The 22,359-nt window shown below is 40.3% G+C and overlaps 1 protein-coding gene across 4 annotated transcripts in view; it reads right to left on the bottom strand.

Moving 5' to 3' along the window:
* Positions 1-22,359, bottom strand: part of MYH11 (myosin heavy chain 11) — a 61,781-nt gene that overhangs the window by 22,127 nt on the left and 17,295 nt on the right. For 3 of the 4 annotated variants that reach the window (XM_037385658.1, XM_037385656.1, XM_037385655.1), the window contains exons 4-11: positions 19,543-19,570; positions 11,631-11,733; positions 9,867-9,887; positions 7,373-7,465; positions 6,382-6,445; positions 4,208-4,306; positions 3,041-3,184; positions 285-380 (exon numbers count right to left, since the gene is read on the bottom strand). In XM_037385658.1, coding sequence (XP_037241555.1) covers positions 285-380; positions 3,041-3,184; positions 4,208-4,306; positions 6,382-6,445; positions 7,373-7,465; positions 9,867-9,887; positions 11,631-11,733; positions 19,543-19,570 — 648 coding nt within the window. The remainder of the gene's footprint in view (positions 1-284; positions 381-3,040; positions 3,185-4,207; positions 4,307-6,381; positions 6,446-7,372; positions 7,466-9,866; positions 9,888-11,630; positions 11,734-19,542; positions 19,571-22,359) is intronic. The other variant, XM_037385657.1, reaches the window with a different exon arrangement.

Raw genomic sequence — 22,359 nt, 5'->3', positions numbered from 1 at the left:
CTTCCTTAAAAGCTCCTCTGTTGTACGTACAAGAGATGCCACTTGCTATAGAAGTATTATTCATGATCCAAGCAGCAAAATCATGGTTCATCAATTTATGGATTCAAGATTACCAGAAAAGGTAATGATAATTGAGCTGATTTTAAGTATAGGATCTCTTTTAAAGCCTGTGAAGTATGTATGTAATAACAATTAAATAAAAAATACTGATAGGAGTGCTCACTCAGCTGCTATTTTATTATTTTTTTAATGTTAACTGATCTTTTTAAAGTGGTAAATCATACCAGTATTGTCTGGCATAGAAGCTTGATCGGTGTTTCTCTCCTTCTTGAAGACAATATTACCCAACTGTAGGACAGATGAAACAACTCTCAGTATAGCTGCAAGAGAAACAGATAATATAAATGAGAACCAGAACAGACACATTTTGAAATGTGCCATCTATTGTCTGTGAAAACAAAGATTCATTCTATTGCCTATGGTAGTCTGAACCTCTATGGGAAGAGCTAGGTTTGTTTTAAAAGACCGTGCCATAAACTGCAGCAGTCTGAGAGCTGACTGAGCAACTATCTCAACAATCTGTACGGTGGAGTGAACAGGCCAGTCTGGGAATACCAGCACCTCCAAGCTAAGTTGTGCTGGCTCCCCAGGTCTCAGGAATTCATCTCCCACTCACAGTGGCCTGTACCGTCTTCCTTATTCAGTCACTTGACAATCTATAGTTCTGTCTTCAAAATAAATTTTAAAAATCTATGAATTACCAGCAGCTTCAAAAATGTGGCACTTCTGAAGCTCCAGTTATGCAGGAACATGTGGCTATTTAGTTGTGCCACTGAAACCAAATGTATACAAATCTTTGAAGGATTAGTTTCCAAGTACAGAAAAGTAATTGGTTGATGTTTGATTACTGACATGTATAAATGTGATGTCAGCTAACTTCAGGTAGTAAAGTCTACTGAGATTTTATGAATCTAGGGGGTTCTATTTGTTTATTTGGTAAACTGGAATACTGTCCTAATGGGCTTATATTTTAGAACATGAAATCAAAGGACTTCAGACAGTAACAGAATGACTCCTGTTGTTGTAATAGAGAATGCTTCTGTCAACACCAACACGCATGTCCTGGCAAGACAACGAACCAGTCTTCATCAGTAACATCATCTGAATTTACCGAGGCACCAAGGCTGGGATTTGCAATACTGTCCTGCAAGGCAAGGCATTTTTTTCTCACCATCCGTCAGTCACTGCTGCAGGGACGGGATGTGACAGATCTCTGTTCCTTGCTGCCACAGCTGGTCCAAGACTCAAGTGATGGGGTGACCCTGTTTGTGCCACCAGGTGTCACGGGGCATGGCAGTGTGCATCCATGGGCAATACACACTGGCATGCATCAGCTGAAGCCCTGCTTGCTCCCAGGAACAGTGAGAGGTAAAAGCTACACAGAGATGTCTCTGGCAGGCCCATGTTCTCAAGATAGTTTAGTTGTTTCACGCTCTTTGTTTTTATTTGTCTTTTTTCTGAGTCAGTGAATACAAATATGAGCTATTTAAGCCTGTTTAATTTCTTCCAAAATTAGAATATTTTGCAACTTTTTCATGCTAGTTGTTGGAAAGTTCTGAAAAAGTGGCTTCAAATGGTTGTTACTGTTGTTAGAGCTGACTTGAATTCAGTAGTCTGTTTTGGGTACATATGGAGTTCTTGTGAGAAATCTTCCCTTTCACACAAACCACCTTTCGAAACCCTATGTGCTATAGTACTTTTGCATGCTGACAACCCCACTGATGCTGTGGAATTCAAATGAGTCAGGAGTGCATCTCACGTTCCTCTTACAAGCAGGCCTCCAGAATTTATAAGACTTATAAGAAAAAGCCTTGCAGCTCTTTATTCAGATGGACAGCAAAATATTGTGACAATTATTTTCTTTGTTCCATGTTTAAATTACTGGGTAGACCTGCCCTGTGCATTACCAGTTGTTCTGTTCATCACAGAGATAATTTCTTTTTGATGATATGAACTCTCTTTTCCAATATAGGTGGTGATTTTTCAATATTTCTTCACTGCGCTTCCAGCAAGTGCTGCCAGTTTAAACCTTTGAGGTGGTTTGCAAGGAGTTTTCATTATTGGCTTCAGCTGCTCCCACCGGTACCCACTGGAGCAATGGGAGAAGGTAGGCCACTGTAGTAATTATTTAATTAGAACTTTTCTAACAGCAACCTAAAATGGTTAGATGGTAATTACATCTCTTTGCAAGGCAAGAACTGTCACCCTAATACAAGACTTCCTGAAGCATCACCCTGTTTGACACAAGGGTGGCAATGATTCCAAGGAGGCTGGTAGTGTTTTGTGTTGTGGATCTACAACAGCAGTTTCAGTGTCTTCACTGCCAGTGTATTCTCAGCCCCTGCTATCCTCCCCTCAGATCCCTGCTGCTGGTTTATGTTGTCCTCAGGCACTGTACCGCTACCAGTTCAGTTGCTTGTTATTACTGGCTCTGACGATGCTTGTGTGACATGACCTTCATCCTGTGTTTAGATCCTGCCTTGATCTTGTGTCTCTCCTGGTCACACAGAACTGAGTTCCCATATGATTCCCAACGTGAAGCAGAAACAAACCTGTGCCTGAGAAGTTTTACTTTATAAATAGAGAACCTTAATTCACTTTCCATGAGACATCTATGGTTTAATTAATCTAATACCTCCTGAGGAGGAGGGAAGTCTATGGGCACTAATTCACAGTGCACTTAGAAACAGTAGCTAGGTAACGGTTGGTAATAGTTTTACACAGAGGATATAAGAGGCAACCAGGTTAAGTAACATAGGTACATTTGGAATCCTCCAGTTGGTAGTTCATACAAGATCACACTTCTCCAGAGAAACACAGACGTAAAATCTGAATAATCTTAGTTTTCTTATGAACGTAGAATCTTACTTCATGTGCGTGTTTTGCAAAGCGATTATTCTGGACAGAATTAACCCCCGTACATTTGCATCTCTCTATTGCAGATGTATACCTGGAATACAATCTTGCTAACAATTCTCACCTGTCTGTTCCTCCTCAGTAAAGCCCATAATTGTCATAGCTTCCAAGGTCTCCTGGAACATCTCATCGTCTTGTTGAGCAGGAATAGGCACATGGCCATTGGATAGAAAGGTATAATTGCCAAAGCCTTCCAGCAAGAGGTCATCTAAAAAGCAAGGAAGAAAAGCTTTACTTAAGTGTGTCAACTTAATGTTCTTGGTTCATAAGTCTTCCTGGTGAACAACAGGAAAAAAACCCCAGTGTTTTCACCATGGGAAGACTCTGCTTTTAGGAGTTTAGGGTTTTGTGGTGCACAAATATTTTCAGAATAACTCTTCATTTAGCAAGCTTGATTGTTTCCAGTTTTCATTAGTAACTGGGGATATCTCTGCCCCACAGTGGAATTTTGCACCCTATGGACTCAAACTGAGCCATTCTGCCCAAATGTCTTTTATTTTATGCCATGTGTAACCTACTCAGAATTACACCTCTCCCTGTGGGGATTTATATCAGGTAATAAGAATGGTACCAGGTAGCAACCATAGTGGGCCAGACTGAAAGGCTCTTCAGCTCTATGCTGTGACAAACAAAAAATTCTTAGGTAAGGAGCGTAAAAAATAGGGAAAATACAGTTATCCATTGCTTTGTATGTTCTTTGGCAACCAGTGATTATGACATCTTTCCCAAAATCACTGGAACTGTGATATTCCTATACATATAATATCTTATCCTTCTTTTCGGATCCACTTACACTTTTCACCTTCTGAACATTCCGAAGCTATGGTTTTCACAGTGTAATAATGTGCTATCGGAAAAACATTATCTTAATTTATTTTAAAACCACAAACCAGTATTTTTATGGGGAACCCCAGTCTCCTGTGTAAGAAAATAATTAATAGCTCTTCCCTAATCATCTTCTCAATATCATTCAAGATGGGATCTGAATGGGTTTACATTTCCTGTGAGTTGAAACGTCCTGTAAACTACAGGCAACCTGGCTTAAACAGGTTAATGTGAATTGAAGCTTTCTTATAATTCACTTGAGAGAGTTATTTTCTATTGCTAACAAGCTGTTTGTTTATAGAAAGGATTGAATAAAATACAATTAAAGAAGTTAAGATAAATTACCATAAATAGCCATTGCTCAGACTTTTCAATGAGATTTAAGAATTATTAGCAAGTAACTTACTTCTCATTTGCTCGGAAGCTCCAGCAATCAAATAGTAAAAGATATGAAATGTTCGCTCATCTTTAGCCTGACGAATAGCACGGGATTTTTCAAGCAAATCTGTTTGTCAAGTGTGTTAAAAAAAATCAGTAACATATTTCAGTCCTTCCTTAATTGTGCCATCAGCCTCAGTAGCATCAATAGCATTGCTGAAATATTTGCCACAAGCTTGTCTAACATGAACATGCATCCAATTCTGTGTTCTGGTATTGCTATAACTCTCACCGCAATGATTAGATCATTTTCCTACCTCCTATTGTATGTTAAATGCTGGTAATCGTGGTAATAAGTACCACAATAGACATAAATGCTTCTAAAACCAGATATATAAGAATAGTAGTCACAATATGATTCACACCACTGTTAAAATGAAGTACCAATACGATTCTTTCAACATAAGGTGGGGCTGCTAGAAAAAAAAGCTCTTGAAGCCAGCATTGTAAGTATAAAAGCAACTTTATTTATGGTCTGGTTTTGTGACTATAAACTACTAAAAATGAAGTGGGCAATAGTGTAAGTATTTCAACACCAGTCAGTGATTCACTCTTGAAAAGCTGTAGTTAAGACCAAAAAAATTAAACCCTTATTTTTGCTAAAGATTGCTTGTCAAAGTAAGAGCAGAAAGATGAACTGTTTGCTGTTTGATGCTACACCCTGTAGTTAAGGTCCTTCTTTATAGCTGCATCTTTATTTCTTATGTATTGGAGCAAACAGCTCCTTTTCTATGCAAAGATGAGCCATGCAGCACTGAGGAATCTAGCTACATACCAATTTGTTCATTAAAACACGCTACCTCTTAAACATAACCAAGGGAAGAGGCAACAGTACTTGGCAAGCAAAGCCAGGCTAAGATGAATTTATCTGAAATGGCTGTATTTTTCTTGAAAAATTACGTTGAGGTTATTGATACAGAGCTCACTGCTCTGGGTGTGCCATTTGAGACAGCAGGACAGTATTTAATGTCCAGAGCAGTCAAGTCCTTTGGACGTTTCTAGCACTTGATGCTATCTGGGGCATCAGCACTGGCAAAATATTTGCTTCCCTTCAGTTGACTGACAGTTTCCATAACGTGTTATTTCTGACCATGGCAGTTTAACAAAATGTGCAGACATCAAGTCAGGTTCAGGATAAATTGTCCCTGGGTATGACAAAGGGAAAGGATCTGTAAGGGCTCTGAGACAGCTCTTCCGACTGCACCACGTTCTTTGGCTTTTCCTGTGTCTTCTGTTCTTATTAATACGAAGTCTTCAGAGGGGTGGAAGGGGAAGGTATATTACTTTTATTAAAATGATGCTTTGATCCTCCAGACATTAACTAGAAAGCTGCCATACTAGATACTGCATAGACATCTACCTTAACGGGTTACTCTCAGTGCTTTATCTTGGAACGCCTCTGTCCCAGTACAACATATATGGCCTTTGCTATACCTAAACAGCAGGGCACGTACAGCTTGATCAGGCTTGATCATTCAGTCTGCAAGGCTCAGAACCCTTCCCTTACAGAAGCCCGGGTGCACAGGGCTGAGGGTGAGATCATACTGAGCATCTGGTCTTCATCCCAGCACGCAGCCAGGACCAGGACAAAGTGCCAAAGCTGGACTTGAAAACTGGGAAGCACTCTCCAGATTCCTGGGCAAACTAGTGATAATACCGAGCATTCGGTGTTTTTTCAAAGTGCCTGTCACAGCACCAGTAAGAAACAGTAAAATGTGAAAACTTTTTATGCAGCTGGAAATGTAGCCCACAGGGAACCAGAGTGACCCATGCAGGATCACATTGATACAAAACAAAACGACCACATAGCTCTCAAGATCACATGCAATCTCCACCACAGAACAATCTTTTCCCTTCAAGTGCCCTGCTGTTGCCTTAGGTACGATGCCTCCACTTTCTGCAGCTGTATATTGGGGAATAGCACACTTTCCTATAGCTGAGAAAACAGACCCAAAAATGTAAACATGAGAGTAAGACGAACTGAGACGCTGATATCAGCATAAATGGAGCTACTTCCCTCCATCTTTGTTTATACCAGCCTCAGCAATATTTGCCTTTCTTAGACATGCAGTGGAGCTTGTTTATCCTACTTCCTTCTGCTCCCCCTGCTCAGCTCCCAGTGCAGCTCACTGAAAAGGATACAAGTCTCTATGTTTGCTCCGACAATGTAGCCTGTCACATCAAAGTTGATGCGGATGAATTTGCCCTGTAAATGAAAAGAAGATCTAGATTTAACTGTTCTTTCAGGTTAGGCCAGATTTCCCAGGATTAGTATTTAGCCTGTTTAATAAGACGTGTGCATCCTCTTAAGAATAACATGCTTGATGCCCTCCTGCCGGGACAACCCATGGAAAAGCCTGCAGGGAAGTGAACTTCTCTGATATTCCCTGTGCAGAGATTTGCTCCCACATTTGTTCAGGCACTTAGAGGTAAAGGAATCCTCCCTACTGGACCAGGCTTTGGAAGCTGGGGATATGACAACATCTATTTTTTACTTTGATTTCCATAAGGTCAATAAGGGAATAGTGTTGGATCTGCATAATTCCCACTGCTAAGGTTCGTCTGCATAGATCTCTGAATTTTGCAGGGAGAGAACAGAGGTGGGAGGGGAGGGTCTGCAGGGAAGACAAGCATCTGCCAGCACCCCTAGAAAAAAGCATCATCAAATAGTGACAGCCCTCAGCTCACATCATTCTAACTTGAATCTGTATAACTGTTTTATCTTTTTCTCCTGTAAGTTTTTAATTTAATACATTAACCACTTATGCTAAGTGACAATCCCACCTTATGAGATATATGCTCAACAGTGGTGCAAGGAACAAGAAAGTACAGATTTTGTTTGCAAATATTCTGAAGGTGGCTATATCCTGGACCAGGAATTGACTCTGGAAGGTCACACATAGACTGCTAAATTGTGAGATGACAATGGTACTGTCAAGTTGGAGCTTGATCTTTAATCTTCTATAAGGCAAAATTCCTATTTCAGAGAGGAGTTCTGAAATGTTTTTAAGGGATTAGTTTTATGATACTCTTTAAAGTGAAGCACTCATGAGGGCCACTGTCTGTACATTGTGTTTTAAAAGATGTTATACCTCCCCCCCCACACAGACCAAACTGGATTTCTCCTACTTACAAATCTGGAGGAGTTGTCATTCTTCACAGTTTTGGCATTTCCAAAAGCTTCAAGAATAGGGTTTGCCTGTAGAAGCTGTTTTTCCAGCTCACCCTAAAATTAATTCAGAAGCAGTTAACCCTAAACTTCATAATTACTTAATTAAAGCCAACACATGTACACTGGAGAAAAATGTGAAAGATAATTTAAGCGTCTAACTTTTTTTTTTTTCTGAATACTGCATGTCATGTGGATTTGTTTTAATTCTCTGTTAATCTGTGTTTATATATTTGTGCATTGACTGCTGTGCTGTATACATGACCCTTTTCCAGCCCTGTTGCCTGTGACAGATCAAAGTCTATTAATCTGTCCAGCATCATAACTGGCCTTTCTTTTAAAAAAAGGGTCAATGTCAAATAATTTTTTTCTCAGTTTAATATCATTTTTGGAAAGGATATTCTTAAAAAAACCTCTAGCTTGTCTTTTTCAAGTTAGTTTATTGAGATCCTTTGCTAGCAAATGACGACGTAATTAGAATAACTTGCCAAGAATCATTTTAATGTAATGCAGCACAAAGCTACAAAGCAGATTTCATCAAGTCTATTAATAATGATCCATGCAAGGCTAAAGGTTAAATACAGAAATGCATTGATTTGTTTCAAACTAGGATAATGGATTCTCATGCAAACACACAAACTTTGTATTATATTGTTAATTGTGATTGGTAATGCTAATGAAACAAATCATGCAATGAAATAAGCATGCATTTAATACTTCTATTTCTAAACAAAAGAATGAAGTTGAAAATCCTTTGCTTATGAATACAGCTTTTCTGAACTTTTCATTCAGCTCTGTCCTATGAAGTCACTCAGTTTCACATTTGCTTCTTGTCATCCTGTTGTTTGAGTACAGCTCTGCAGTAACATGCATTATTTCAAATAACTCACCCTGAAATGGAAAAAGTCCTTGGTAGAGAACGTGATATCATTTGAATCATTTTAATTAGAAAATAAGGCAATATTTAGGTTGAATCTAGGGAAAATAATTTGGAAAATGAAAGTACTTCCCAATTAGTGTGTAAAACTGATAACCTTTTTTTAAAATGCTGTTCCTGAATGTTTTGTAACTTCTGTGGCAATGATGAGACCTGCCTCAAAAATATCGTTAAAAAGGAACAGTTTGTTAACAAATGGCTAAAATAATCTGCATGGTCACGAGACAGGAGAACGAATACTTTCCTGACAGCACAGATCTTTTGAGAGGTAAGGCATGTATCAAGACTGCGCTTCGAAAAAAAGAAAATAAAAACCCCACCAAAAATCTCCCAAAACTTACTACCTAAGAGTTGGAGGAACAGGGAAAGGAGATTTCCAAACAGGCTAATACAGGAGTCCTGGAATAAGTGATGAATTCCTAAAAGTACCTTAAGTTTCTCTGTACTGAGCAACTCTTCCCAATTACACTCTGTAGACTTCAAAACTCCACTCTAAGTGTAGGGCGTTGCTGAAATCGGATGGTGACGTCTGAGATAGAGCCTTGTCTGCTATACTGAAGCAGATACCACCTGCTTCTAGTGAGAACTGAGCTATGCCATAAACTTGGGATAGAAAACTGTGCCTCCAAATTAGCTGCACTGTATGCATCTCTAAGTCCACTGAGCCCCGCAGCTGCCTATGCCAACAACGAATGAGTTTTTTTGCAGAGAGCTTGTCAAATGGAGTACTAAATTAACTAAGGGGCAACACACTTTGTCATAGCCAAAGTCTGAGAGGCAGCAGTCAGAATGGGGGAAAAAAAAAGACCCCATTAAGAAAAATAATCCCATTTGCCTGGTACAGAAACAGAAAGAATATGCCAGCAAACCTCCTCTATTCCCAAAGCATTGGTGTGCTGGTGCCACAGTACAGGGGGGTCATGAGGTCCTGTAAGAAACTGCTGTAACACACCTGCAGACACACGCTGCGGTGGAAATGGCTCTGTTACACATCATAGCAGCAAGCTAAGAACATGCTAACTTTTGTGGACGTGAACAATTCGCAACATTTACATGAAAATGTAAAATTGAAAGCAGTATCAAATGAAAAGCATGCAGCTAAAGGAATCGATCAAACACTGTGAGGTTTAGAAATTATTTCACAACAGTCCTAAAAAGTTCAACCTGAAGCACGGGAAGCGTTTGGGTATTTTCATTCAGAAATCACATTGCTCAATTTCAGGCTGAGTGGCTCTTTCAGGATCGTGGGAAATTTCATTCAAACTATGGCAACTTGAACACACACATAGAGAAGAGAGTGATATTTGAAAGATGGCCCTGCCTGTGTCAGACCTCATTCTTTACCATGGAGCCTGACACAGTTAGGGTTGATTTGTGAGAGCATTTGGCGCTATTGTTGCTTTTTATCATATCATACAACATATTTCAACAAAATCTCTCTTAAATTTTCGAGGTGCAACAATAGCATGCAGATCTACACTCAGTGCCTTAAACACACATCAAACAGTCTAAGTTACTCACGTAAGAAAAAGATGGACCTTGCTGTATTGAATAACATGGTATAAAACAAGTGTCAGTATCATTTCCATTACAGACATTTTTACTGTTTTTCCTGTATTAAAATAACCAACACACAGTTTCCATGCAAATAAACCAGGGATACAAATACAAACGATCTATTGCAGACATACCAAGAGTACAAATAGCTTTAACATATATAGAGCATCTTAACTGAAGAAAAAAAACAAACCCTGAAGCAAAAGGATGGGATTTGGATCCAGTCCCAGGTTAGTCTCCCAGGACCAGGCAAGGACAGATATTTTTATGGTAAATCCACAGTTCTACTCCTGTGCAACTGAGGCATTTTGCTATTCATTATTTTTTAATGACTGCGATTGTAGCGTCAGTAGTCTCAGTCACCGGATTACTATTTGTCAGCACGTTATAGTACAACTTAGACTTTCTCTCAGCTCCTATCTGGTGGAATTTGCCTTCAGGTCTGTCTTGGGGCCAATTTGATCCTGAGCCTCATGCAGTTTCCCAGAGGAGTCAGCAGCGACTGCAGTTACATGCCTGTTCGGGATGGCCTTGAAACCACAAGTTCATTTCCCCTAGCCACTGAGCAGGGACCCAGTAGGAAGAAATAAGTTTTTTGGATAAACATTCAACAAAGGAAAATGATGCCTTTAGTCTTGGACCATTTCCACTACATTTAATCACAGATTTCTAGAAAAATACTACCCTAAGGGACATCTACTCCCTTCCCTGCCCCAAAGCAGAATCTGCTGTACATAAACAACAATTATTTATGGTGGAAGAGGCCAGGCTGCACAGCGTGTGCTCTGGAGTCCTCTATCCATCAGCATACAGGGTAGGCAAGGGCAGCTGCAAGACCCAGCATAGGTGTGGTCATAAGATTTTTATTTCCCACTGCACTACTAATTACTTATTTTGGGCCCAGTCTTGCATTTGGGATGCGCTGAAATGTCTTCCTGAATTAAGCCTGTTTTGTCATGAAAGTGAATTGCTGCACGTTTTGGGTTTTTTTTTTTTTTTTGGCAGAAGTTTGAGCAACATTCAAAAGGCTGGAAATTATGTGGGACCTGGAGTTGTGTCATTGGAAACAGCAAAGATAGTTGAGAGTCTCAGCTGCACTAATGATCACCAGGAACTGGGCAGATACAAGCTCATATTATGGTTCAGAGCAAGAAAACTAACTTTAGTCACTAAGGTAAGACTATTACAATTTTTGAAAGAACAAAGTACTTTAAAAAAAGTGTGCCTTTCAAAATTGTTCTCTCTGACAGAGGAGTAAAAAGACAAGACAAGTTTTGCACTGACACTCTTTACTAGTTGGTGAGAAAACTCACTTGCTGATGTAGCCAGTCAAAACTTTGGAACTTTAAATGCTACTATACATTATTGTGATGCATTTGGACAGCGTATTAGTTAAAGGCTTTCCCAAACTTCCAAGTTGCCAGGGGCCAAAGGTAAAATAAGGACCCGAGCCCTTGCAGACAGGCCTTCATGCTAGGATATAAATAGGTGCTATGCATATGGAAAGCTATGAATATTTCTCTTCCAGCAAAATACATTCTGATTTGATGCCTAAGCGGGTGTCAAACAAAAGGTTTTTTCCATAAGCATGGAGCTGTGACATAACTGTGTACTCTTAATATGTCGACTGTTTGGCAAGCCACAGATGTCGACTTGCTGTTGGCGCAGCCAGCTCGGTGCAGCCCTACCAGGCTCAAAGCAGGGTTGAATACGGAAGAGCTCACTTACAGTGATGCTGGTGTCCTTTTTGCCCTTATGTGATGAAGCAACAACAGCCAAGTACTGAATGACCTTTTTGGTATTTTCTGTCTTGCCAGCACCAGATTCACCTCTGAGGGGAAAGAAAATAACACAAAAGAAGGTAGGTAACTAGTGGACTCCTTCTACTGTGTGGTGTATAAAAACAGGACTTGAAACTGTCCAGCTCAGTATTTACCCCAGAACACCATCTCTCCAAATCCACCTGACTTCAGCATGCAAAGAACGCGTTATCAGAACTATATCTCTGTCCCATTAGTATTTTGACTGGACATTGGGCCATTTAAGGCAATTCTAAAACATGATGCATTTTTGAACAGCAGTTCATCTTGCTTTGGCAGCATCTGCGCATTTATGAGAAGTGGAGCTGGCAGGCAATCTGCTTGTATTTTAAGACCAAAAAATACAACATTAACTATGATGTGGTACAGCAGTAAGAAAAAACATCAGCAGTAATACAATAGTTTTCTTTTCTGAAACTGCAGCATTAAAGTAGACTAACAGCTTGTTAGTCTGGAGTGCTGGAGAATAAGCAACTGATGCTGCTCATCTGAACTCCGTGTTCAAACACTCCTTGAATACAGTGGGACCAGAGCTGGGACGGCTCGAGGTGTCCCTGCTAACTGTGTAGTAAGAGACATCTTGTGTGGAGACATGTCTGACCAGCAGAATGGCCATCCCAGCTGTACTCCATGCAGTGTCCCTTGGGAAGCAGGAGGGCAGTGGTAACTTTTCACGTCCTGGAGGACTTCCAGGATTAACTCTATTTACAACTCTTAAGACCTTTCTTAAAGTAAAGTATTGGTTTTCGAAGTACAGGAACAAGGGCCAGATTTACACAGTCTTTTCTAAGATTTCCAGCCTGCTTTTCCCTCTCTGTGTCATAATTACATTGTCTCATGTCTTCTAGATACCTTTGGCTCTGATATTTACATACACAAATATGGTTTTATACTCTCCTGTCTCAGCAATCAAAGAGCATTAAAGTGGGTGGAGATGTAATAAACTAACTCTTTCAACTCTACCAAGTTAGTGCTGTGAAGAGGGCAACAGTCTAAATGTAAGCTGGATCTCTTTTTCTTTGGGTTTAAACTAAAATGGATTTAAAAATAAAAAGAAAAATACATTCAAAAATCCCATGGATATTTGTCAACTATTTAGCTGGATCCATTGCAGTTCTGCTTCTTTTCCTAATTAGGAAATACAGGCGTTAATTTTCCCTACCAAGGAACCAGTGATAAATAGACATAAAAAATATGGGTAAGTGCTGGGCAGAACTTTCAAGACAGAATGACATTGATGTAAACCTTGGGAAACCAGAAACAATTCCTGCCTGAGGTACGACACGATGAGAAGTGTGTCTTCTGGTTTTAAGAGTTTTAACCAGAAATAATTGAGCTGAATATGTTCCTTTTCACAAGACCTGGGTTAATTTGCACAGTTTAGAGGTTGGATTCATCTCTGCCTGGGCTTCAGTGCTAAAACATTTCCATGTTTTATTGATAAAAATTAAGTGTCCTGGGAACAATTCCAAGCCAAGCACACCAATTTGAAGACATATGCATACAAGGTTTTCAAATAAATCTACCTTACAACTTTGTTTCTTTGGAAAAAACAAATTCAAACAAACCCTGGGCTTTGAACTATTCCATTTTATTAAAGGTTATTTGTAGTTCATCACTACATGAATTGCATTTCCTTTCTCCCAGGGCAACAGTGCCCATCCCCTGGCACAGGCTTTCCCCTGAATCCCTGTGAGTATTACCATATATGGCATCTTTTTACTTGTAATTATCCTACCATACTGTAATGCTTAAGTTACTTAACATTTTGTTCTGTGCTTTCATCCTTAACTCTTTGCCCCTGCACAGGCTGAGGGGTTTCCTATTTTCTGCAGACAGACTTTGAGTCTTTAACTTCCTTTTGAAGTGGACAATAAAAAAGTTCTTCAACGTGACATGGAAATGCTTCAACATGAAATGAAAACCAGGCAGGATCTCAACAGCTACAAGTAGGAAAAAATCTTTAAGGTCCCTAAATAATGAAGAATAATGTCCATAGCTGATGAATACATCTAGTTTTTCAACACATCAGATAATTTTTAAATGTCCATGACAATAGACGGGTCTGATTGATAAACAAATATCCATTAAACAATGTTAGTAGCTGTTATACTATGAAGGATGCATGACAGCTATATGACAACATCTAGATTTTATCTCAGCAGTAAAATACCATGTGTTTGAAAACTAACTAATGAGGAGGAATGGCTAGATCAGGCTCAATGCCTCTAAACATCAAGAAGCTTACAAGGGGAAGGACCCAGGAGGAGGAGAGCATGTGAATCTCTTAGTTCACTTCACAGGTGGATGAAATTCTTCCTGGAATGACTGAGCTGCAACAGAACTGGTCATGCTGGTTTTTTTCTTTGCATCTACCTTGAAATACTGTCATTTCTGGGGTGGCAGAAACAACTTTCATGTGAGGTGGTATGAGGAATCCCACCTGTTTTAAGATCTGCATGAGCTTAATGACCAAATTTTTGAAGATGGGTCTTTTTCTTGCAAGCATCTTTCAGGGATTTTGGCATGGACCATACACAACGGTGTTCCTCCTAGAAGCATCTGCTCTTCTCTTCTGAGTGCCCATTTTCCTTCTAAGTTATGTTCCAAAGTGGCTATTCACCATATAAATTCTCTTACCGCTGTCCTAATCATGATCTTTTGGGAGTAGGCGGGTCCTTTGTTTAATTGAAGCAACTCTCCCATCATTCATGTTGCCTGCCACACATAGAGGCAGCACATTTACTGCCAGTGCTGTTCTTTGCACCAGCTCAGGTGGGCAACACAAATAAACAGATCAAAAGCAGGTCCCATTGCACAGTTCCCACCAGCCCAACAGCAGTACTTTTATCTACTTGCCATACATATTTTCCTCCTAAGAAACTCCTTAGCTTTCCCAGAGTAAAAGGGTCCACTAAGCTTACAGGTTTGCTCTGTTAAAAACACCGCTCTCCCATTGTGTGACATAATTTAAATTTTTAAAAATTTTCCTTATCTCCTGCAAGGCATTGTTTTAGGAACTCAAAAAAGGATTTAAAGCACACAAGCTCACATATATAGTACTCAGCTATAATAGAATTTTTGTACCATGTGAGCTACTAAATCCTCCATGACTGCATTACCTTCACCTTATACAAAAATTATCCCAGTTAGAATTGGTTTCTAAATTAGGGCAAGGTGACACTAGCAAGTTGCCCCCGCTGTTGTAGCATGAGCTGGTGGTGTAGCTGGGACACTTGTATGTTGTGGTATAATTGGGAAAAATCCGTTTTAAAAGTGTGGGTTTTTTGTTGAAAATTTGAAAGTTTTCTATATTATAATTATGATAGAAAACTTAGCTTAATTCCACTTTTGGCAACATCTAAAATGTAACAGCAGAATTTATTTTCAGCGTTTGTTTCAGTGAGCAATGAACCACAAAAATTGCCCGTTGACACGTCTCTTGCTCTGGCTCTGCTGGCACTGCAGGAAGCCTCGGTGCACAGAGCAGTCAATGAGGTGCTCTAAATCACATTAGGGCTTGGCAGGCTTCATCCTGCAGTATCAGATGTGCAAAGATGATGAAAAACTTTGTCCTAGACCAGCTGTACCCATCTCAGAAGCCAGCCCACTGATCCTACTAGTTGACTTTATAAAAAATTCCCAGAAGAGACCAAGCTGGTTCAGCACCAAGCTCCACCCCAGGTCTAAAGCTGCACAAGATATCTGTATGGGAGGAGAGCCAGGCAGCAATCCTTGCCAGCTCCAGCCTTTGAGATTTAGTGAGTTGGGAAAGAAAAGAGTTTAGCTCTCTCATGGGGGAGTCTTTTGACTAATGGGACTTTGCAGTTTGGAGGATGTTCTGGATGACTCTGCTGCTTGACTCGTGTCAGGGGAGAAAGGGGGCTGAAGTCCCGTGGCTGGGTGAGGCTCTGGAGAGTTTGCCCAAAAAGAGAGAGGAGAGGAAGGGGAAAAGGGCAGGATGGTCACTGCCTCACCTAATGTTTTGTCTGTTACTGTATCAAATTAAGTGGAAATAGCACCCGGCTACAATATGTTTTTATAGGAGCTATTCAAACTAAACGCATATATAAAAAAAGTAAAAGGTAATGAAAAAGTATTTGATTATATGTACAACACAAGTGTTCAACAAGCATTTGTTTTCACAGGCTTCACGTTAACCCAAACATTCAGAAATTTTGATCAGATTTTTTTCTCATTCAAGGTGGGTTTCTGTTCAACTGAGCCTTGTGCACAGTCCTTTTAACCACATCTGCTTTCTAGAAAATATTCTACCCACTCTTTTCAGGAAGTGGCTGAAATATGATGACCCCAAGACCAGACAGGTTTAACAGGAGAACTTTAAAACACTCGTGTGCTTAGCTATGCAGATAAGCACCTGTGGAATTTTTAGTCAACAACCTTTCAAAAGCTCCAGGAGAATCCACTTGTATCTTTAGAAATCAAACAACTTAAAGGCCAGAAGTCTCCTCTGAGGGCTGGTGCTTCTACTTACATGGGAAGAAGCTTGAAAAGTCACAGGCCTGTTCACTGGCCATTGCTTAGTCTGATTCACGCTTGATTGCTGGTGCACTGAGGTTGCTCAGGTCTCTGAGTAACTGGACAGATTTCTCGGGATTTTTCCTTCAGCAATATCTAATGTGCTGGTCAACACAGACCAGCAACGTCTTTGCACGAGTGAATACAGAATACCCCATGGCCAACCCAGGTGTCAAAGAAGAGAGACTGCAGTGGGGGAGGCCCAGGTGCAGGCAGGAATTTCGGGGAATCCCAACAGCCAGGCAGAGCAGTGAAGGCTGCCAGAGCAGTACAGGGACCAAAACACAAGGATGGAAAAGCCCTAACTGCCTTAATTTGTGGACACATAATGAGATTTCCTACCCTTAGTGCACTATTATATATTGTATATTTATGACATATGTTATGTTGTAATAATGCAGCCGCAGATATATTAGTAAGCAGAGGTATGGTATAAGGTTGTGTGCACTGAGGAGAGTAGATCAAAGGCAGTATGTGTAGTTATTAATAAATGTAGAGCAAATAATAAAATCTAGGAAAGACAGGGAATTCTGAAGAAGCATTAGGACCCATGAGCATTAAAGACAGATGGAGCATTGTAAACATACCACAGTTAATCACGCAAAGGGTAGGGATCGAAAAAGAATGCAAACAATACTTAGCCACATGAGAGCAGGTGCAATGAGCTGAGGGTGAAAGCCTGAGAGTGGGTGTATTTATACTCGGAAACACGGAATCACACCTGATTCTCAGATCTATGCCCCTGCCTATATCCCAGCAGCATTTCAGGCGAGTCCCAGGTACTCAGCATCCCAGCAGGCTTTTGCTTTCCAGGTGAATTCTACTAACGATGGAATAACTTTGCAGAAATAGAACAAAGCACACAACACAGGGTACTTAAAAATAAAGTGCACAATTTCTGCTTGCATTTTGACACCACTATTTGGCTATCCTGCTGAATTCCCATACAGTAAAGAGCAAAAAGTTATTTGTGGGAGATGGGTAGCAATAAGTGGAAGAGTACAAGAGTCCAAACTGCAGCATCACTAAACATAAGCGAGATTTCGGCAGCATCCACAACTACTTATATATGAATCCTTACAGCTACGTTTTTTACAATTTAGGTACCAGACCTTGGAAAGTTTCAGTCTGTAGCTGTTTAAAGAAAAGGTCACAGTTGATCAATGCCATGAAGTCTTCAGTTATTGCTACATATTTTAGGCAAAAAGATAATTTCTTAGAAGTTTTAGCAATTCTGTAAAATAATGCAAACTGCTTCTGTTTGACAGCTGCCCTGCTGACAGCCAAGTGGACTTTCTTCTTTTTGTACAGCCAAATAAAGCCAACCAGGATGATAAACCAGCACTGATTAAAGCTGTGTGCATTGGTTTTAGCCTGACTCATCTTTTTGGTTGCAAAGACATTTGGGAGGGCTGTTCTAAGCTATGGGTCATAATGCCCATCCAAAATACAGCAGTTATTCTAAACATCTTGATGAATCGCTTACTGTGGCTGTTTTCAAAATGGGAAGGACATTTCATTCTCTCCATTTTAAGTGTTACTGGTGTGAAACACCTTACATTTCCAGCTTAGCTGACCAGGTTAAAAAAAAAAAGATATTTTCAATATATGGTAGCCGTCAGACATGGATCCTTTAATGGATTTTCATTAACAAAAAGGCATAGGTTTTCCAAAGTTAAAAGAAGATCTGAAGATTTACTAATAGAAAAATAAACTGAAGTACAGGAATAGAAGGAGGAAATACATATTGTAAATTAGTCATCATTACTATGATGTTTCATCCTGGGTAGAATGTGACGGTCAATTTTTATTTCATCAATGCAGCAATTTTAGATTTCTTTTTTATATTAATGCATTTTTGGACAGATTCTTGATTGATATACCTCCATGTAATGAAATCTTTTTGCAACAGAGGTTAGAGCTATGCTAGCCCTTACGGTACCAGATAGAGTATATAATTTTTACTTTTTCTTAGGTGATAATTTTTTTCCAGTCAGCAGTGGCACTCACAAGTAAGTGTATGGCTGGTGATTGGCAGCACTGCTTTTTAAAAGCTGCAGTGTAAATATATATTCAGTAAGTAGTCACATTTTCACAGGTAACCTAAAACCTGTTCAGTCTGGGACTATGTGTATTTACAGTACTTAACAGACTACAGCATCACTGCATGAACCTGCTGTAAATACTACACATGCCATCTTCTGCAAAAAATAATTAATATTTACACAGAATCAGATCCTACCTTTGATGAGAAAACCTGGAAGATGCCTACTACAACAAACATGAAATCATGTCAAAAGCATCCTCGATGGCATTCAAGTAAATAAACCCAACTAACTAGCAACAGAAGAAAGGAGAAATGGTCAAATCTGAAAGTCAAATAGGAGATCCCTGTCCAATTCAACAGTATGAGTGTTTTGCAGAGTAGGGAGGAATGATAAACCAGTGGGATTTTGTGGAGTACTAAGTTGTGCGCAGCAAAGCTTATTGCAATAAAATCACTGCCTGACCATGATGCAAGAGCTGACCCCTGCCCACGGATGCTGTCTGAGCATGGGCTTAAGGAGCTCAGGAACTCAAGGAGCAGGCCTTCAGCAAGCTGGGACACAGAAAATCAGAGAGTTCCAAACAGGGCTGGCTTAGCTGGTATGGCACTATTGCCTAAACCAATTTTGTAGAGGCTGCAGAAAGGTCCCGCCGGTGTGGTGCTGCGGAGCCCCCTTGGCCAGCACAGCCTGCCCCATGCTCAGGCTGCGGGGTGGCCGCTGCCGCAGCAGGTACCAAGTCTCCCCTGTTCTCGCTGCAGTAATTGCAAACAGCACAGAACTGCAGGAACAGGAACGATCACACTTTTATGCAATAACAACTGAAGTAGGACATTGTGGTGAGCCACCAAGGGCTAACAACAAGCAGTTAATGTCTGGGATGCTCTGAGTTCCTCAGTTTTCTCAGTTCCTCAGCTTCCTCTAGGAACCTGTTAAAATCCCTTGTTCTCTACACACAGTTTTACAGCCAGACTCCCCAGTTGTTCATTGTAAACTCTTAAATCTCTAAATTCAGAAAGTCAATTCAAAGAAATAGGTTTGTGCATGCAAGTTTTCCTGTGACACTGATCCCTGTTTTTTTGTCAGCAGGTTTATCTACTGGACTAGATTTAGGACTGGAGTTCAAGCTTACTGAAGGTGACGAAAATATGTCCGTTCTATCAGAATTTGAATCAATTTTGAATAAAGAAAGACATTGTAATATTGAGATATATTTAAACAGATTAGTTTACTTACGTGCACAGAATAGACTGGTCTTCTCGATCTGTGAATAAAACAAAAAAATCCATTAATTAGGGAAAATGGCTGTCATGACAGAAGCACTTACGTTTATAAGGATTTACACTGAACAGCCTAGACTCCCCAAATATGGCCATCCATGATTAGTCAAAAGCACGGGGTTCACATCTTATTTAATTTGCCCTTGAATTTAAATAACCATCTCTAATGGAAATATTTTGTACAAAAAACGAACAAAAGGTTAAAAGTTCAAAAATATTTTTTGTAAATTCCATTAGAGATGAACTGTAATGAGGACAGCAAAAATATCAGGCTCTCTCTAAGAAGATTATAACTGAAAATTTCTAACCTGAAACTCAAGATTTTACTACACTTATGAAGTATGGCTAGCAGCCCACTTGAGACAAAGTCTGGCAGATAAGGTATCAAAGACTAAAATGTTTTAAGCTGGTCATGCAAAGCTTTGCATTTTGAAAGCAGAGCAGTTCAAATACCTGAATAATGTAGGCTTTATTTCATTTCAGACTGAGAGACAACTTTTATCAAGCGGACAAGTAATTGCTTTGAGATGTCCTCCAAAGAATAAGATAAAACAAGGTACTTCACATATTTTACAAGAGCATGTCAACAAGTGTGTAAGTTCTTCAGGGTTTTTACTGTGAACAGGATCATCAAACATATTTTGGATCAAGATTTACAAAAATGTGGGCCAAAAGCTCCATTTCTACAATGTGAGGCATGTAAGAGGTTTCTGCGCAGCGGAGTGCAGTATGCTGCAGGGAGGTTTAGGATTCCATCCTAGCTCCATAACGGGCTCCTGCAGCGTTCCTCCCTGCTTATGCTTCTGGACTCGGAGTGTATTTTACCTTCAGAACTTTAACACAGGATTTTCTACCAAAAGACTGATCTCAGGCTAAGATCTCTAGGCTGTGATGGATAATAGACACCCATTGAGGTTTCAGAATGTGCTCCACAATACTAAACTGTTTTGTAGAGCTTCATTGAAGCAAGGCTTCCTGAAAAGTCTGTGGTAACGGGAGCTTTACAATTTACCCGCTATGTGAAGATGCATTACTAGCATGTTTGCTGTGATCAGTTCAGAAGTAGGACAGGTTTTTTCACTGTGGCAATGGTTGGACATTGGTACAGGTTGCCCAGACAGGTGTGGTATCTCCACCTTTGGAGCTATTTGGAAGTGGACTTGAACAAGGCTCTGAGCAACCTGCCCCGACATTGAAGCTGGCCCTTCTGTGAGCGTGTCACAGGCTGCCTTGTAGAGACTGTAGAAAAATCTTCTGACTTAGGAAAGTACATTCCCAGGCAGATCAAATACATTTTTGAAAGTGTGCAGAGTTTACAAATCTGAGACTCGAGGCAGAAAACCAAGGCAGAAGCAAGTGTTCCCGTGTAGGTTGGCATTATTTATCGAACGCAGAGATAGCGTTAGCCCAGTGGAGCCTCTGGTCAGAGGTTAAGGCATGAACTCCTTCCTCCTTTTACTCAGTGTGTGTGGCTACCTATCTGACTGCTTGCCCCCGTCGCTGACCCTCTGTGTAATAAATACTGTGAGATAAACAAGCTTTCTGTACTGTGTAAACATAATGGAGATAAATTCAACCTATTAAGCTTGCAAGTTGTAACTGCTGCCTGGACCAGAGCCAGTCTAGGAAAATCAGGAGAGGATTCCTCTATGGCTTGGACTGATATTAAACAACTGTTTTATTCCCAGTTCCTCAATAGCTATAACATTAATTGCTTTATTGATTACTCACATGGCAAATGGTGCCACTTAACTGCTTTATTTGGTAAATCGGTGCAAAATGACTCATTACATTTCTATTGGAGATATTTCTCAGCTATCAGCACAGCAGGACTCTTCCACATAAACATTTGGGAGGAGAGCAGCTGTGAGCCATGCTTATTTCTCACTGCAGGATATGAGCTAGGCTTTCTTTTAAGTTAAAAAAGTGAGAACACGGTAGAATTCTTGCTAAAAATACACTGTTGTGTAAATAGAAACCATGGGCGTATATTGATATTGCATCACAAACCCATAAATACCATAAAGAAAATAAAAGTGACTCCTTGATACAGAGTTGCCAGTGGAATTTCTGAGCTCAGGGAACATTAGAAAAAGTTGGTCTCCTCCAAGCCAAGTATTTTCTCACTACTCCTTGCTGCCCATTGCTGCCCTTCTTCTGCTCCCCAGTAAGTGAAAACCCCCTCCTGCAGGTATCTGATAAACTGGCCCACCACAGGGGCTGGCATGAGGGTGTGTGCATGGGCAGCTTTCTTGGGATGTAAGAGCACAAGAATGATTGGGGAGGTCAGAAGGTGCACCAAGTTCCCTCTGGGACAGAGAACAGGCTGTGTTACTGAATTTCTTCGGACTTTCTTTGATTGCTCCAGCTGATCAAGTACCCTGATGCAGGTACAGGGAACAAATCCTGCTGAAATGGGAAAAAGAGGGGAAAGGAGGGAACAGTGGGTCTTTGGTCCTGTAAAGACTCCAATGGAAAGCAGGGTCGGGCTGCTGGGTGGTTGCTGGCAATGTAAGGATGCCTTAGGGTGAAGCAGCTCTTTGTGACTGACTGCGACCTGCTTGAGGGCTATTGGGGGTTCTTGGAGGGAAAATCAAAATTATTTGCTTTCAGCTTTCTCATGTAGTCTGAAAGGCTTCCAGGTTTGGACCTATGTGGTTTTCCTGTTCTCTGTCAGTGAACAGACATGGCATTCTTGCAAGCTCCTCTCTTGGTCACTGGACTTATCTCCTAACTCCCCTTGTGTTTGGCAGCCATATGGAGTCTCAAAGCT

Source organism: Falco rusticolus, chromosome 4 (genome assembly GCF_015220075.1).
Source record: "Falco rusticolus isolate bFalRus1 chromosome 4, bFalRus1.pri, whole genome shotgun sequence".
NCBI classification, from domain to species: domain Eukaryota; kingdom Metazoa; phylum Chordata; class Aves; order Falconiformes; family Falconidae; genus Falco; species Falco rusticolus.
Note: the sequence above shows the minus strand (reverse complement) of the source record. Positions and strands in the feature narration are given on the sequence as shown.